Source organism: Seriola lalandi, unplaced genomic scaffold (genome assembly GCF_002814215.2).
Source record: "Seriola lalandi dorsalis isolate HSWRI2012SDOR001 ecotype SW California unplaced genomic scaffold, Sedor1 jcf7180002054573, whole genome shotgun sequence".
NCBI lineage: Eukaryota > Metazoa > Chordata > Actinopteri > Carangiformes > Carangidae > Seriola > Seriola lalandi.
Genome location: NW_019525126.1, coordinates 38,867 through 57,076, shown reverse-complemented (window position 1 = coordinate 57,076; position 18,210 = coordinate 38,867). Strand labels below are relative to the sequence as shown.

The 18,210-nt window shown below is 41.2% G+C and overlaps 1 protein-coding gene across 3 annotated transcripts in view; it reads right to left on the bottom strand.

The window, feature by feature from the left end:
• unc79 (unc-79 homolog, NALCN channel complex subunit) overlaps positions 1-18,210 on the bottom strand; it is a 31,792-nt gene that overhangs the window by 13,384 nt on the left and 198 nt on the right. For 2 of the 3 annotated variants that reach the window (XM_087176885.1, XM_087176886.1), the window contains exons 1-12: positions 8,161-8,328; positions 7,786-8,016; positions 7,323-7,513; positions 5,927-6,050; positions 4,976-5,116; positions 4,264-4,479; positions 3,636-3,863; positions 3,173-3,305; positions 2,547-2,626; positions 2,270-2,418; positions 1,978-2,135; positions 467-648 (exon numbers count right to left, since the gene is read on the bottom strand). In XM_087176885.1, coding sequence (XP_087033011.1) covers positions 467-648; positions 1,978-2,135; positions 2,270-2,418; positions 2,547-2,626; positions 3,173-3,305; positions 3,636-3,863; positions 4,264-4,479; positions 4,976-5,116; positions 5,927-6,050; positions 7,323-7,513; positions 7,786-8,016; positions 8,161-8,268 — 1,941 coding nt within the window. In that variant the 5' untranslated portion in view covers positions 8,269-8,328. Of the gene's footprint in view, positions 1-466; positions 649-1,977; positions 2,136-2,269; positions 2,419-2,546; positions 2,627-3,172; positions 3,306-3,635; positions 3,864-4,263; positions 4,480-4,975; positions 5,117-5,926; positions 6,051-7,322; positions 7,514-7,785; positions 8,017-8,160; positions 8,333-8,566; positions 8,797-9,836; positions 9,866-10,210; positions 10,252-10,655; positions 10,745-11,799; positions 11,865-11,973; positions 12,104-13,305; positions 13,362-13,469; positions 13,566-13,802; positions 13,974-14,716; positions 15,031-18,210 lie in introns of those variants that run through there. The other variant, XM_023417302.2, reaches the window with a different exon arrangement.

Sequence of the window (18,210 nt, the reverse complement as noted above, 5' to 3'; positions counted from 1 at the left end):
TTTAATGCATAATTTTTAATCAACATTTAATAGTTAAAAAATTTAGGTAATAGTTAGCAGATTAATTGATAATATAAATAATCATTATTTGCATATAAGTAAACCAACATCAGGCAGCAATTTCTGTTCTGTGTTAAGGGTTATCTTTAAGCTGTTTCTTTTCACAGAAACAGCTGAAGAGTGTTGACCAACTGTATGACATATAGTTAGATACAATGCAAAAAACCCAGCACTCCTGAAACATTAGGGCTCCAGAGTCAATAAAAGACTTTAAATCTATGGGACATTATGAGAATTTGCAAATAGTAAATTATGGTGCAGAAGGACACAAACATGACACAATATTTTGTAATAATGACAATGACCCTTTGATTTTTAAGGCCCTACAATGTTTAAGTGTTTCTGCTCCCAAATTTCCTCTATGTCAGAAATACATCTTTGTACTGCTTCTGTGTGGGCAGCTCACCTGCAGGGCCGGCCTCTTGATGGTGTCCAGAAGCAGTCTGGCTCTGGTGGCCACAGCGGGATTGACGTCCTCCACAGAAGCCAGGAAGCAGCAAAAGGCGTGGGCCAGGGAATACTTTAGCAAGTGGTTTTTTGTAACCGCGCCAATGTCCAGGAACCGACACAGCACTGCTACCTTCTCAACTGGCAGTTTTCATGAGAAAGAACAGCAAATCATCAGCAGCACGGACGAGTCATACAATAAGATGAGGCAGCAGAGCTGCCAGATGTCCTGCCATAATTACCATGATTGTATCATAAACAGACCAAGCAATGAGATCACTAATGAAAATAGATTCATGTATTACTTAGATACGATTTCTATGTCACCATATTTGGCCTCACATAATGCATGGATGTATCAATATGAATTATGTTTCTTGAACTACAAAATTACACAAGAGTTATATGAATAATATTCAATCTATTGAAAATCGGTTAAAATTACATGTATCCCTACACTATCACTCATATGCAAAATTATGATTTTTAATTTTATTTAGTTAGTGCGCACAGTTACCACTCTGGCGACACAATCTCTCTCATATCCCCTGTGTGTGAAATAAAATAAGAATGCATTCAGTCATTTCAAGAAAGAGGATCCTTCCAGTAGTTCTTGGCTTTATTATGACTGAGATTAGAATCTAAAAAAATACACTTTATTCTGAAATCCATAAACTCTCACCCACTCTGGGCTGATTTATAGCACTCGCGTTGACCACTAGGTGTCAGTGTAGGAGTTAAGAGACATGCCAGGGCAGTGTGAGTCGGAAATATACTGTACATTTTTGCATGATTTACACCCATAATTATAAAATTATCTGTATCAAAAGTGCTAATGAGAAGGTATAATAATATTCTAAGTGCCCATGTTCCTGAAATAGATCAACAGCATATCAACCTGACAATGTGACACAACATTTTCCCAGGTGGAAAGATCAAATAACTGTAATTTATTTTATGTCCCAAGGTATTTATATACACAATAGGCTTATAACTTTACACCTTCTAAGAAATATTTACTGTGTATTTGGGGAAACTGTCAATTCAGTTGCTCTTCTGTTTCCCTATATCCATACAGTCAGACGACTTGTCCTCTGCCGCTGTCTCAAGGTCATACATCTCCTCTCTGCCAATCACATGGCAAGAAAAACCTTATTAATCCCACAATTCCCCTTTGCTGCCTGTTTGAGCCACATGGTAACCATGGCAACACAAGGGGAGATGTGAGCAGACAGTGGTTTAGGAAACATATTATACAGCAAACTGGGGGTCTTCCTCCAACAATTCATTCATACAACCACAACCCCTTTGCTCACAAGAAACATCACTGAACTGACGATGGTTTAGTCATCATGATGATATTGATGCTGTGTTTATAACTAAATATGATCATTAGTTTGTCAGCAGCTGCAGATATAATATACAGTATATAATTTTACACATTACAGTAAGCTATTCTCTGTCTCTCACCTGCTTCAAATCGTATTTTCCAGTCTTTGCTGTTGAAGTTTGAGTTGATGAGGTTCCAGAAGATGTCGGCCCCGTGGGATAAAGAGAGGGCGTGCAGAAGCTGAGGCACAGCCAGAGAAGCTAACTGGCAAAACTCTGACTTCAGCATGGACCACAAACTAAAACACAAACACCACAAAACAGACACACACACAAATGACCATTAAGAAGTTGATTTAATCAACAGCTGCAAGCAGATATTTGCATCCATATGATCTTTTTCTGTGACAGAAGGGAAGCTGTGAGCACACACCTTGGGATGAGCATCTTCTCCTGGACGTAAGCCAAAAACTGGGGGTGATCCTTGCAGGCAAGGTACAAACACTCTCCATGGAGACACAGGATCTTCAGACAGTTCAGCATGTTGAACAAGATGTCAGGCTCTTCAAACTTGGACATTTCCTGAATTTAAAGGAGATATTGACTCACATGTGTGCCATATGTACACTCAAATAATTCAAAGAAACATTACTGGATGCTTCCATCCTATTTGTTTTCTAATTCAGTTATTAAGAAGAATTAAGAAGTACCTGTAGGATGGTGTATATGAGCTTCAATGACACAGGGAGCTGCTGGTAGGAGAATTTCTTATCTGAGTTATTCTTCATGGCTGGAAGGAAAAAGACTGTAGCATTAATGACCAATACAAAACATACTGAAACGGCAATGAGTCTGAAATTGATACCACTCAAAAGTCTATTCAGTATGTAGCTGGAGAGAATAGCCAATTACCTTAGCATAAAGAAAAACCTTTCAGTTCTCACTTTTTATTAAGATATAGAGAATTAGTGAGGTAAGAAGGTTTGCTCTTGTTTCCATGCTAAGTTAACTGGCTGCTAGCTTCAGCTACATGTTTATTGTACAAACCTGGGAGTGGTATCAGTCTTCTCATAAAACTCTCAGCAAGAGAGCAGATAAATAAAAATATTTCTAAAAATGTCAAGCTACTCCTTTAAATATGAAGCTGTTAGTTTAGCTTAGCTGTTGGTTTAAATTAGCTAAACCAAGTTAGCATATTTACCAAAAGGTTGAAGTATTCCTTACAAGATTTTTGGTATTCTTCTAGCAGTCAACAGCTGAGTGAAATTTGTTTTGTCTGACACATTTAATGTTTTTTTTGTATTTGAACAACGCTGTGTACAGAACTGCTACATACGTGCATTATCAGGAGAGGGGTTGTCAGTGTGTGTGCCACTTGGGTTGTCCCCTTCTTCACTTCCATTCTCCGCCCCAAAGGAGAAATCTTGCTGAGGAAAGAGCAAAGTTTCCTCCAAACTATCCGTGGGTTCCTGCAGAAGAATGAAAAGTTGTCAAAACATCCCCTTCATATGTTTCATATCATCAGTAATTCAGCTGACCATGATATTGATTAGCATCATTCACAAGAGACGTTAGAATAACCTATTTGTAAATTCACCAAAACAAAGACAGATGGAGATTTACTTGTTTTATGAACATACTTTCTGCTTTATGTCATCTGCAACAACATTAGCTCAGTCAGGCACACTGTGGTGTTTTAGGGCAGAATTACTACATGGCATTAATTCCAAAGCCTTACTTGCTTAATGCACAGGGTTCATTTATATTTGGTGCATAAAAATTCATGCTGTGTGTCTCACCACCAGACGTATCTCTTCCCGGGGGGTCAACCTCTCCAGGAGCTCACAGCCCAGCTGGTAGCAGAGGATGCTGGATTGGCACAGGCTGCACTCCAGGGCCTTCTCATCCTTCTGGCAGGTGTGTGAACCCCCCCATGGGGCCTGGAAGACGTTGTTGATAATGCCCACGATATCCTTCCCCAGGCTGCTGTCTAGACCCAGCATCACACCATCGTCCTGGAGCTCCATCTGGGACAGCAGGGGAGACGACCATAAAAACAGGGGAACAAAAAGTGGAGTTCGATGCACAAATCTCAAGATCCCACCTATGGGTGTTGTTGTCATTGCACTGTTTATGTCGCTTTTCTCTATATGACTGCATAAACTATGTTGCATATTGTTTGAATAACAGTTCAGTATACATCTTTGGCATATGTTTTGGCGATAGAATCTGGCAGTGTTTGTGTTAAGATGTTTTGTTGCTCCCATACAAATACCTGGAAACAAATTGAATTCTTAAAAGAATATTGTACAACTATTTTAACCATTGAGCACCAGAGGCAGACCATTAGTCCCTTTAGAAATATGATTAAAAAAATACACATATATATTTTAGCAATTTTTCATCAGGTTGGTACAGGTTGGTCACCTGCTTCAAGATGAGGTCAAACATGAGGATGAAGCAGCCAAGGTTCATGTCATCATCATCACAGTCCAGATCCAGGGCACAGTGGCCTGTGGCATGACCCAGGTTTTTAAAGGGGCTACAGCGCAGGGGGCTGCGGAACGGGCTCCTGAAGGGGCTGGGGAATGGGCTGAGGGTGTTGTGCTGCCCACGGCGTCCTGGATCTGACACGACACTCACCTACGAACAAAGAGCAAATCATTATATAAAGTAAAATTTATGTCTTTCTCCATAAAACGCAAAGCATTTATGCTCTCGACAGTCTATTAACCTCCAGTCAAGTTACTGCCAGTGATAATGGCACATGACTGCAGAGTTGCCTGGCTATAAATTTCAATGATAAAGCTACATCACAGTCAAGTTTAATTAAACCCTTTAAGGGAGCTATATTTAGACATTAGGAGTTACCATGGTAACATACAGTTCATCCCAATGAATGGTAGGAAACATGAGCCAAAAAGAGCAAAAATGTGTACACCCTAATCCTAAACAAGCAATGACAGTCTGACAGAACACAAAACATCAGAAGAGAAGTGGGTATTTGAGGTACACTGTAAGCCCTAGGTTATAACTGATGTGACAACTAAACTGGAATAAAGACAAGTAAAATTTGGCATTGAACCCTATTATCATTTATTTTTTTAGGAGTATTTTTAGGCATTGCAGTCCTCCTCACCCTGCGAGCCCCAGTGTTGCCAGTCAGATCTGAGGCACGGGCCTTCCTCTGATTGGCGAGCTCCTTCAAAGAGTTCACTCCATCAGAAAACATCCCAATCAGCAGCTGAAGAGGCACCACGATGTCCAGCTCTGACAACACCTACATCCAAACAAAACAAACATCAGATCAATTCAACAAAATCAAAACAAATATAGTTTTCTACTTACCATGCAGATTTAATGATTTGCAGGTATGATGGTGTCCAGCAATCTGTCCTTCCAGAAATACTGTCCCACTTACTCAAAGTAATTTATAGACCAGACTATGGACAGATTTTATCAGGAACCCTTTCCCTTTTCTGGACAAAATGATGAACACTGCAATTTTCAAAAAATAATTTTTCACAACTATTTGCATAAGGTTAGCCAAACAATGGATATGTCATAACCTATGCAAAAGACATTAAAGCTGCATGCATGACTTGATATCACTGGAATAAGTGTTTTCTGATTTGGGTGAACTGACCCTTAAATATAAACGTATTACCTATATGACATTAACACATCACAGAGATACACCATGCAAAGAAGACATGCAGAATCAAGCTGGGCACCACTTCCCTGATTTGAATCTGACCTATTTACTGAGGGGAAATTAATGCAATCACTTGATCATAGTTGTGACAGAAAACTTGAAATTGATCCATGTATACAGGACAGCAAGCTGTGAGTGCATATGGGGTGAAATGCAAAATCCCTCCTATCTCTCTGTCTCGTTTTGCGACCCAGATTCATATTCAGCAGGGCTCCTGCCCAGGCTCTCACACTCTATGACAGCCTGTTCAATTCACACTCACTGTAGACAGAACCGCAGGATGTGAACTGGACACAAGACAGCGTGTGTGTGTGTGTGTGTGTGTGTGTGTATGTGTGTGTGTGTGTGTGTGTGTGTGTGTGTGTGTGTACTTACATGCAGCCACAGCAGAGCCTGCTCTTGCACAGACGCTGGGTAGCCAGAAAATCTGCAGCTGATGAAGCCAAACATTTCCTCCATGGAGAAAGGCAGGGGGCACAGCTCAATATCAAACATCTTGCTGTAAGGAGAAGACAGACAAGAATATGTATATGCACATGAATTTATACAGAGAGGCAGGTACCAAAATTCATCCTCAGATACTGTTACCCAGTCATCTGTTACTTTTAATATTGTGTCATGATGTGGTGATGCAGTCCTCACACTGCCTCTACTCTGTTTCTTATTCAGATGGTGGTCTCATTTATGCATACATTTTCCATAAATGAAGTAGCAGAGGAGCACAGCAGTGAAGTCATTTGAAGTGGGTAGGGGAATTTTGGGAAATATGCTTATTTGCTTTTTAAAAAAGAGTTAGATGTGAAGATCGGTATTGCTATAAGTATGAAGCCGGAAAGCAGGATGAAATTAGCTTAAATTAGCTTAGCATGAAGACTAGAACCGTAGGAAACAGCTAGCTTGTTTACTCCTACAATAATCTACATCAACAATTCATGAATTAACACCTTATAGTTTGTTGGTTTAATCTGTACACAAGCAGAATATAGAAATTACACATTGCAGTTTTACGTGGCAGTATGGTCTGCAACAATTTCATAATGAATAGTGTGTGAAGACTCCAGGAAACCAAAACCACAACTTGGTTTACCAAATGAGCTACACTATGTTCATTACTAACTTAACTGTTCCCCCTGCTACCGGTCTTTATGTTAAGCTAACAATCAAGTTGAAAAAAGAAAGGGAAAAAGCTATTCCGCAAAATGTCAAACTGCATTTGCTCAGCTTTTCACTGACACTAACCTACTAATGTATCCACCTCTTTGATTTATATTTTTACATGCTGCAAAAGCTAGCATTATGCATTATAGACCACTGAGGCTTAAAGGTTAAAAGTAAAAACTCTTCCAGTTGGTCTGCTGAATCTCAGTAGATACTATTTTTGGAAAAGGCCCTTCCTTCACTGATTCTGTGGCGTTAACACCAAAACCTGGCATTTATTTTTTATGTTTAGACTGCTAAAAATACCTGCTATCAAACAAACGTCATTGTAGCTGCACTGGAAATATCTTGATATAATGTTATGTTCTGTGCATTTGGCCAGTGTTATCCAGCAATAAGAAAAACACACCAGCAATTGACAAAACTAGCCCAGACGCCAAAGTACAGATTTGTCAGTTAATACTGTATATGCTGTATATCACGATTAGCACAGCTACAAGTGACTTACAAGAAAGTATTTTACACCCTCACCCCAGTTTATATGCAATACCAAAAGTCCTTATTACAGGAATAACAAAAATAATATGTAAACATTTCTCAGAGGTGGAGGTACCTGAGCACTTCCCGGAACTCTTTGAGCTGGTGGTCGGGCACCTCGGTGCGGATGGCCTCCAACCACTCAGGCATAAAGCATTCCCACAGCGGTTGACTGATGACATTGTAAGGTATCAGACACAGGATGCGGTTCAGGCCCTCTTTCAGCTGGGTCACTGTGCTACATGACTTGTCCCAGTAGCCTCCCACCTGGGGAGAAGTTAACACAGACTGGCTTAGATCAGGTCATAACCTGCCCTGAATAATTTTAATAAACTTCAGTCCTATGTGAGATCCTGATTTTGTCATTTTTTTATTCATAGCTGTTACACAGTGCAACATGTTCTCTGTGTTAACATGTTCTATGTCTGAGATAAACAGGAGCTGGGATCTGTATTGCCTGTATATTTGGAGTCACAATGCACCTCTATAATCCCTTAACCATATAATGTATGTTTAGTTGACCATGGTCTTGACCTTACCCTGGCAAATTCAACAGGCTTGGGCAGCAGACACATGACCATGACGTCAAAGCGCACTTCACACACTGTCTTTAGCCACTTGGTAACAAATTGAGGCTTTAACTTCTCCACCAGGCTTCCAACCTCATCATCCATCATGTACGCGGTGGAGTGAAACCACTGGAAGACCATGCTGACCAGCCGAGCCAGACTCTCCGTAGGTGTGTTCTCATTGGGGGTACACAGGCTCACCTGCACACGTGTCAGAGATGCAAATTAATCAGTCAGGTAACCATGGATTCCACAGAGTAGTGATAAGAGGCCATGTACTGCACACATTCTTATCTCGCCGGTCTCTCTTATTGATAGACACAGTAACAGCTTGTGATTACACACCAGGAACCAGATGCCAAACTGACTGAGGAGGCGCTGGTCGTGCTGGTCGTCCTCCTTGTTATCAAACTCGATGTTGTCCAGAGAGTGGTGGGAGGCGGACAGGCCCATTTGACGGCGCCTGTTCAGCTCAAACTCACGCTGTTCTGCATGAATTTCTGCCTCCTTCAGAAGGCTGGGTGGATATGGAGAGGATGAGAGGGATAACAGAGGATACATAGAGGCAAAGAGAAGAAAAAAGAGAGACATATTGACAGTGAAAGAGCAGGAAATAGATAATACCAACATTAAATATCCTTTATGCTGTATTGTTGTCTATATATTCATTTAAAAATGTGTTTCACCACATTACAGACTTATACCCTGTAACTGTGGCTGTGATATGTCAGTGTAAACAGAGTGTATGTACCTTATAACAGCTTCCACAGTGCACACCAGCTCCTCTGCTCCGCACTCCCGGGTGTTGATTGGAGGGGGCGAGGTCTGGTACAGATGGGTCTCCGCCGCAGCCCCCACCTCGCTGCTGTGGTGGTTGACATGGCAACGCTTGCAGTAGCGGACAGGCCGGTTGCCATGGCGCCCACAGCAGCCAGCCGAGAAGCAGGTGACCACAGCCCTCCTAACGTGAGAGCTACAGTTCTACAATACAATGCCAAGAAACAAAAGAAAGGAGGAGGAAGAGGAAGAGGAGGACAAGGAATAATTTTATTTCTATTCTTGCCAGCATGCAACGAAACACAAACATGCAACGATCACAGTAAAACAGCCGATAATGTCTCATGACAAGTCTCTAAAAATAAAAATATTTCCAGGTCTCACAATTATTACGTCCCTCTCTAATATGCATTTGTTTAGAGAAGTTGATCTGTCTACATCTGGAGCAATAGGAAAAGTCTTTATGTGTCCCCATGGTGTCTCAGGTTTCTAAAAATAAAAAGCATGGCACTAGAGAAGCATCCTAATCTGATCAGCCTCTAATCTTGTGCCATTAGAGGGATGCAGTGCTCCCTATCAAATTAACATATCTGTCCTCTGCTGACAGTGAGTTCTCTCACTCACCTTTCCGGCTTTCAGCAACAAAAACACTTCTCTGATGTTACTGATGTTGTTGTTGTTGTTGAAAGTACGTTCTATCTTGGGTATCATGGGGTATTTAAAGGAAGCTATTCTCAGATGAAGAGAACTGTCTCAGTTAATAATGATTTGGTGTAAACCCAGGTGGGAGTTTAAAGAGCTTTCTGGAATAGGTGGGACAAAGCCAGATCAGAGAGGGAGGTTGTGGATTATAGCCAGGATAGGGGCCAGCTGTCCCCTTACAGCTGGGGACAGCTGCTCAGCCTGATGGGAATACCTGAGATCATCTCACACGCAGTTTTCCTGGTGTCTCCCAGGAAACCAGCAGGGAGCACTTGTGCCCTCGGCAGTGCATTCAGCAACAGCGAGCAAACATCACGCCCCAACAGCTTCATTTGAAACGATTTGGCCTTTACTGAGCCACTTCAGTGAATGGACTCTGCTCATAAATAAATGACCTTGCCATGGGTCATAGGTAAAAATTGATTTTATCTAAGTTTATGAAGTATTATATCATGCTGCAGCAGAAGAGATCACAACGAATAAGAGAAAAAGAGAGAGTAGGCAGTGACATTCGTCTTCATGTTGCAGTATAAATATCTTACCTTCTTTTGACAAATGGCAGATATCTCTGCTGTAAAGACAAAATGACAAAAATGCTCAACAGAAGCAACTTTTAGAATTAATCTAAAATTTTACACAGTATATAGCAGCATACATTACATAAAACTCAAATAACCAACAGCAAGAGATTTAATTCTTATCTGTGTCAACCTGACAATCAAATCTACACCTGCCTGTATCATATGATTGTACCAAAAACCTTCCTTTATTTTATTGTAAGTACTGAACATTTATACACTATGTGTGTATTTACTGTGTTTGCCTCTTTGTCTGTGGGAGCAGGACAGAATGAAATAAATGTATTCAACTTTAATTATATTCAACCTCAAACACCTTTTTATTTGTGAGCGCTCACCTTGGGGCAGGAGTACATCAACAAGCCATTCAGCGTGGTCTCTGAAAAGGTCAAAGAAATGTATAAACGATACATGATTTATAGGCAAATGGCTCCCCAGAGCCTATGTATATGTTCACCTGGTGTATACACAGCAGTCTCAACTTCCAAACAGAGCTGGAACACAACAGATATTTTCTCAATATCAAAGAAAACACAAAACTGCAGAGCCATGCAATTATAATATTCTACATGCTGGAGAAAAGAGAAACAATTGGCTGCGTGGTTTCATGATGATGATCTCATTATCGGCGCAAGGGAATTACGTAACCATGGCGATGTATTTCCCCAGGGTTAAAGAGAGGAATAATGAGGCAGGCAGTGGGTGATGCATGTTTGGAATGGCATCTTATTGAAGGAGGGGGAGGATCTAGAGATGTAGAGAAAAGGTAAAACAGATCCATACCCTGCTATCCTCTGGCTGCACTCCTCACATATATAAAGAGGAGGGGGCTTGTCTCCCAGGGCAACAGAAAGAGTAGGATCTATACACATCTGAAAAAGTAACACAGGTAGCATCAGAATATGTATGTAGTATTTAAAAGATAGACATATTGATATTTTGATGTTTTATTTTCATGAAAACAAGATGGAAAGTAACACTAACAGTAAACACTACTTCTGCTTATTTAGGGACAGTACAAAACTATAGGGAGGCAGAGGCTGAACATATGGGTGGGAACTGCTGGAGAAGAAAAGTCAGTCACTAAAGACCCTCCCCCACTCTTCCAAAAAAACTTAACTACCCTCCCTTCAGCAAAAGAGAAAAAATACCTAATCCCTCCCAGCCCTTTTTAATATCTCTTTTCATAATTTTCATACAGTACCTTAGAACAGAGTAGTATACATTCTCTATGAGTCCCTACCACATAGTACTCTCTAGGGACAGTATATCATGGTCTTGCCCAAGAAATCATTTAACACCTATACCTGTCTCCCCACGCCTCTGCGTGGATGGCTGCTTGCATATGCTGCACTCCACTCTCTCGCAACCTGTGCCTGGCCCTGTGCTAAACCCCAATGCTCATGGCCTGAATGTTCAGATGGTGCACTGTAATTTACTGTGCTCACTTGATGCCACCCTATCCTCGAGGGCTGCATGGGGTCACCGCTTCCAATTAAGCCCCCCCTGTACCCCCTCCCTGCTCGTGGTAATTGAAATCCGGCCCCTGTCCATGCCCCTGTTCTTACTCTATTTGTCAGTTTTGAGCACAGTTGAGTAAAGGCAGGCAGGATAAGATAAAGCAGAGCAGCAGCAGCAGAGACTGGTGTGAAGTAGCATTGAAGCTGATACCATTACCCCACTCGCACAGCTGCCTGATTTATTTACTGAGGGGCTCACAAAAACGCTGTCACGCATGGTTGAACTCAGGGAGGTAATCTCGCACATGCCCCATGCTTTCCTGATGAAGTTCTCAAGGGAGGCAGCTTTTGAATAGAGAGCACACTGCTAATATATCTTCTTTAAGTAACAAGGCATTGTACTTGTGCATCCAACAACCACAAATGTACTAGTGATGCAAGACTTATTGTTTACAGACTCAAGTCACCTTGACAGCAGGTTTATTGATGGCATTGTGGCACTCGATATGTTGACAGTGGATGGGGTTCCAGGCTGATACAGGAAGAGAGGCAGAAGATTGGCAGTTAGGGGAGGAGAAAAAGAGAAAAATGGGGGATAGATTAGACCTTTAGTCAGTTCAAGGATAGATAAGGTAACTGACCCGTGTACTGCAGGCCTCTGTATTCACTGATGGCTCCTGGCGGCTTCAGGTTGGGCCAGTAATGAAATAGCATCTGCACAGCTGGAGGCTTTACTTGGGATGGTCCATAAGATATGACATAAAGAAGGTCCTGCATAAATAAAAAACATCAGCATTAATTAAAGTGCAATGATATTTGAATATTAGTGAATAGAAAGCAACAAGTTTAAGATCTTCATTCCAACATATGCATTTGTAAAGACAATTACTTGTAATATTATGATGGCCCTTTATATTTTTAGTCTTATACTCAAAGCAACAGTTTTACGTTTTTTTAAATACACTTATTTATGTCTTCACTCTAAATATGAAACTAGCGCTAGCATACCGCTGGCTTATCTTGGCACGAAGAATGGGAACAGGGGGCACAGCTAGCTTAAAATGTAATAGCAAGTTGTCGTTTTGGAGCTAGTTAGGTGCTGTTATTTATTCACAAACAAGTTAGGACGTATTCAATACTGAGCATTAGTTTGTAGGAGATTTTTCTTTACCTTAGAACAGAGCGACTCTAGCTGTTTCTTCCTGTTTCTACTTTTTATGTCAGGCTAAGCTAACAGTCTACTTAGCTTAGCTTCATACTGTGTCGTCGTACGAGTGGATCGATCTTCTCATGCAACTCTGAGCAAGAAAGTGAATCACCAAATGTCAAACTATTCATTTATAGGATTGAAAGAGCAACACAGAATTCTCATGTTTAAGCTAGGTCACACGGTGAATATTATTTTTCCAAAATAAAATATCTTCCATTATACAACAGATAGTTCCGACCAGTAATTTGATTGGACGAGATTCATTCCATGAGTGCTGATATAGAGTTCAACCAGAGACAGAAGATCTTCGGTACAAGAGCACCGGGACTTTTTACATGTTTCACTCCGCTTCACAGGTGTTCTATTAACCGTTAATTAGCGTTACATTAGCGGTCTAATTATCTAGCTTTGATTGTAACTAACTTTGCAAAATGGATATATTTCCAGAAATAACATTTGAATTAAATTATGTATGGTCGTTCAGTGTTGGCGTTGCCAAATAAACGATGAAATAAACAAACAAATCCTAAACAGCTGTTGCTAATTAAACTAATATGGCGCTCGTAGAACTGCTGTATAAAAGCAATACCACACTCGAGGTCGTGATTTTGTACTGAATACAAGCACGGCTGTGATTCGGTCATAGGTACGAAGTTGCAGGCCGAGTACCGAAGACAACATCACTCCCTCTCTTGTGATATTGCATAATTATGTTTTACAGAAATTACTTTAAATCTGCATCATATATTTGGAGAAGCAATACCTTCCACACTTCCTGTTTGTGCTTCATTAGACACTCCAGCAATTGACAGTGATAAACTAGAAAGACATAGAGACCAGCTTAAGTAAAGAGCCATTACGACACAACATTTCAGTGTAGGTCATATTTCCATGCATGTTTCAAAAGCTGCTAATGTGACGGTTTACCTGGATTTGAGGTGTACTGCATTGCAATCATAAGCATAGAGGACGCTGACAGATTCACATAGGCCGGGACACCCCCCTCTCTCCGGGTGGAGCCCACTACAGACAAGCAGGGTAGAGGAACACAAAAAACGAAACCAACTTGAAAGGTCACTTTCCGTTCTGTTTAAGGTGGTAGTGCAGATTGAAGCATTAGCCAATGTAACTCAGAGAGGGGTTGTGTTTTTAAAGGATAAATGCCAAGAATCAATTTCATTATGTTTTGTTCCATTTTCTATACTCATCAGTTTGAGGTGAATATGTTAAGTTAATTAACTTTTTATTGGTCGTACTTACAGATAGCCATGGGGAGGAAAGAGGTGCTCAGGTATTCAATGATGTCTTTGTGGAGGAAAGGGGGGAAAGTGGCTAAAGTGGAGATCATAGTATAGGGCAAAGTGCTGAGAATATCATCACTGAGAAAGGGCAGGAGGCAAGTTGTTGTATAAAATATGGACTGTCCCAGATCTGATGAGAAAGGGAAGAGGCAAAAAGAGACAAAGAGATACACAGACACTCATTCAATAAACTGTACATACAGTATTCACATACTGTATGCAGCCACAAATGTCAAAGTTACATGAATTCAGTCATTTAACAGTTTAACAGTGATAAAAGAGAACATAAATAGAATATGAGCTTCTATGGAGGGCAGTGAGCTTTCTTTAAAAGCCACTAAAGTAAACTTTGCCCTCAGAAAAAGTAGAGTATTCTAGTCAACGAGATGGGTTTTCATGCTTTTGAGCTTTTTTTAACAGTGGTAAATTATTCATGAAAATTAAGAGCACTGACTGAGATGCAGAATTGAACCCGTGAAAAACAGTGTGGAAATAAGTCATTCTCAGATGTATTGTAAATATATATATAAAAAAAATAAAACATTACATTTGCCTATGTGTGCTTTCCATTTAACTTATATATTTGCACATGACAACATAAGAAAAACATTTGTCCCACTTTACATAACAAACATGCAGTCAAGTATGATACACAGAAGAGAAGGCCTATGTCTGGTGTATCCAATGGCTTATGAACGATTAAGTTGACAGGATCCAGCGTGCTCCCAATCACCCCATGCATCCCTCAAGATCCTCAGCAGGACTTCTCTCTTCCCGTTACAAAAGAGGCCAAAAAAGCAGCAGTGGCTTCATGCAGGCCAGACGGCTCGAGGATGATGATGACAAACAGTGGTGCACTGGGCCTTGACTCACCATGCTGACCGTGCTGCAGCAGGGGCACCAGGTCAAGCAGGGTCACGAGGGTCACATAGAGGCCCTGATAGTCCAGAGAGGGGTACTCTGAGAGCTGAGCGTCCCGACTCTGCTGCCCCTGCCCCCCGCGGTCTGACGGGGCATCGCGCAGAACGCTGTAAAGGAGGGAGCGAGTAACTGTAGGGTTGATGGAACTGACTTGTGGTCTTAGAGATGGGGTGAGTGGGAATGGCACAGGAAAAAGACACATGGTCATGGGCACGGCCAAATTGGAAGCTTCCTGGTTCTCCTTCCTGCCTGTGCGGGACAGAATGCTGCTCCGGGGCGGGAGGGGAGGGGAGGGAGGGTAGGGGAGGGGAACAAGGGAAAAAAAGAGACAACAAAGACACAAAAAAACAGCACATTACATTGAAATGGCACTACAGAGACAGCGTAAATAGAAAAAAACAAACCCAGATAAACCCCACATAGGATGCAGTGTCTCACTATTTGACTGTATATCACTGAAGGCACGGGCAATTTTTCCCTGCTTTGTCTGTTCAGAGTGACTTTAATTCAATTTATCTCGTTTTCTCTGTCTTTGCACTTGGAAAACAAAAAAAACATGAGCACAAACTGCAATGATCACTGCATCTCATGCGTATCTGGTGACAAGGAGCAAAAATATAAAAAATGGCATGTTTTCAGTGGCAACCCCATACTTCTCCAAAAAGGGACAGTGCAAATGACTGTCCCTCGATGGCTGCCATCTTCCAATCAGCAAGGTCAGTGGCTACCATACAAAAAGGCCAATGAGCCGTGGAATTTATTTTAAAATGAAATTTCCTTGTCTTTAGTGGGGCTGTCAAGGATGGGAGTGACACCAAATTGGTTCGGGAAAATACAGAGGTGACACTTTTGAAACATGCTTCAGCCAGTAATAAACATGTGTGTGAGGTTAGATCAAGTGCTCCTAGGTCACAGCACATGTTTATTGCACCAGAGAAATAATGTCCGTATGCATACGTTATGATACTGTACCAGTATCATCAGGAGAAATAATGAGATCCAACAGGCATATGGATTCAGGTTTCTAAAATAAATGTAACAACTAATCTACGGTAGAGGAGAAACTATAATGACAAAGGAATAGGTTGTATCGGGGGGAGATGACTGGTAGCATTATGTTTGTGAGCTAATGCAGGATGGACAATTGTGTTTGCTGTCCCCTGGGGAAGGTGGTGGACAAATTCAATTTTAAGGGAGGAAAAACAAAAGCAAAAACTAGTTGGGTTGAGTGTGGAGCATCTAGGGTGGAGGAGGGGGAAGGGGGGGCCAGAGAGCATTGCTCTTTTTACTGCACATTATTAAAGAGCTAAGCTGTTCTATCAGGCAAATGATTGGGATTTATCATGAGAGCCCGGATTATAAATGCTGATGTATTGTTTTTTTTTTCTTTTTCTTTTGTTTTGTTGAAAGGTCACTCCAAAAGTCGAGTTACAGCATTCTTGGCGAGTGAGAAAGGGGATTTCATTAAGATTTATTGACATAACATTAGAAGCATAATGTTGAGTTTATACGTCATCAGCAGAGTGTAACATTTTCCGACTTATCCCCTCAAAGTTATACTCTGTAAGATTTAAGTCAGTGTAGATTCATTCATAAAGCTGCGTTATTATACAGCATAAACTGAAACAGGACTAATACACAACAACAGACTGTATCTCAGAGTATGACTTTTTCACTGCCCATTTTTCATAGATTTCAGAAAACATCATTAATTTGAACAATGAACAGACATAAACAGACACGCTCACACACATACATTGAACATATACACACAAAGACACACACATATGTGCACACATACATACGTACAAACGACACAAAAATTACAAACATATACGACACATAAAACACATGTAGAAATGCACTGATACAGACACATGACATACATTGACTGTCAATCCCTGCACTGTCAATACAAAATCATTGACTATGTGTGTATCAGTAATTCAGTGCACAATCAGACGTATTTAGGTTTCAGGTGTGTGATGTAAAAACAAAACTGTGCTACATCTAAAACAATGTCTTAACAGCACTGGATGATTAATAATCCCTGTAGTCATTCTCATGAGTGATACAGCTTGGCATGAAGTCAGCGAGGCTCACTGATTCACAGAGTTCAGTTTGACTTGGACAAACATGACAAAGCCATGCCTCATCTTTAAGGAGGCATGTATAATTGTCAGTAAATAGAACATTTTAACTCTTCTCTATTTTATGACCTGTGCTGAACCTGAAATTGGTGCATGAATCAGCAAACACTGGCCATTTCACTTTTTCTTTCCTGGAACTTGACACATGCCTGTTCTACTTGTCAAGGCTCACTACTCCCACCAGTCTTACAGTTTCCTTTTTCTGTCTTTCTTCACCCTGGGCTTCAGACGGCACAGGTGTATGGATAATCCTGGAGTCCCTGCTGTGGAAACCAGACCTTTCTAATGATGGGGAGAATGATCTGTTTTGCATATCAGAGGCTAAGAGGCTGTGCTATGGGAAAATATCAAGCAAGTGCTAACAGTGGCATCATAGTGAGTGACTATATTCACACTCACATGACACTGCCCCTCAGACACAAAATCATCACTTGATTTAACGCAGATTCGCAGAGTTGCAGCCCCTGTCATGCTTCATCTGAAGCTGTGTTCAAAACAGTGTACACAGTGGCTGCTGTTGCTGGACAACACTTCAGCAAAGCACAAAGTATCCAGGATACTCTGTGAGCATCACTCAGCAGCGATATAATCCTTATGGGGCTGAGGCATAAAGTGTAGAATTGAGGCCGGCTGCCAATCTCAAATAAATTGCACCCTAAGCTGATAATAATGATAAAAATGGGGACATACAAGTTCATCCAGTAATCCCACCCTTTTTGTAAATTAGCTAATAAGTTAGGATAGCACTACTTTTTTCTATGAAGCCAGCAGGGAAGTCTAAATCAACCATATGACATACAAAAATGTCCTCTCACTGCAGTCTGTTTTGAAGAAGCTGGCAAAAAGAAAAGGGGAAACTACACAATGAAATTAGATGTGTCCAAAATGGCTGCCTACTTGACCTGTGTTGGAGGAGGAAATAACATGTTGTTCCTGCCTCGGGCTTGCACAGCACCCAGGGGAGCAGGCTAACCCTGCAACTGCAGAGCTGGAGGACCTGCCCTCCGCCGGCCCCTCTGGGAAGGACACAACAGGCCGCCCCCGGGAAACGTTCATCTAGCAGTCGACCACTGAATCAATAAACATCACTGAGCCGTCTATCTCCGCTGCTGCTTTAAATCAACGCCACAACTCCATAGGAAATCTGAAACAGTCTCAAAGCAGGGCAGGCAAGGCAGTAGACAGAGTTGGGCACTTCCCTTCTTCCTTTTAGCACTCTAAATTCATATTAGCCATTCAATGGTGTCACTGTCATCCCTTTCAAAAAGTGTGTCAGAACAACCTACTGCAAGTTAG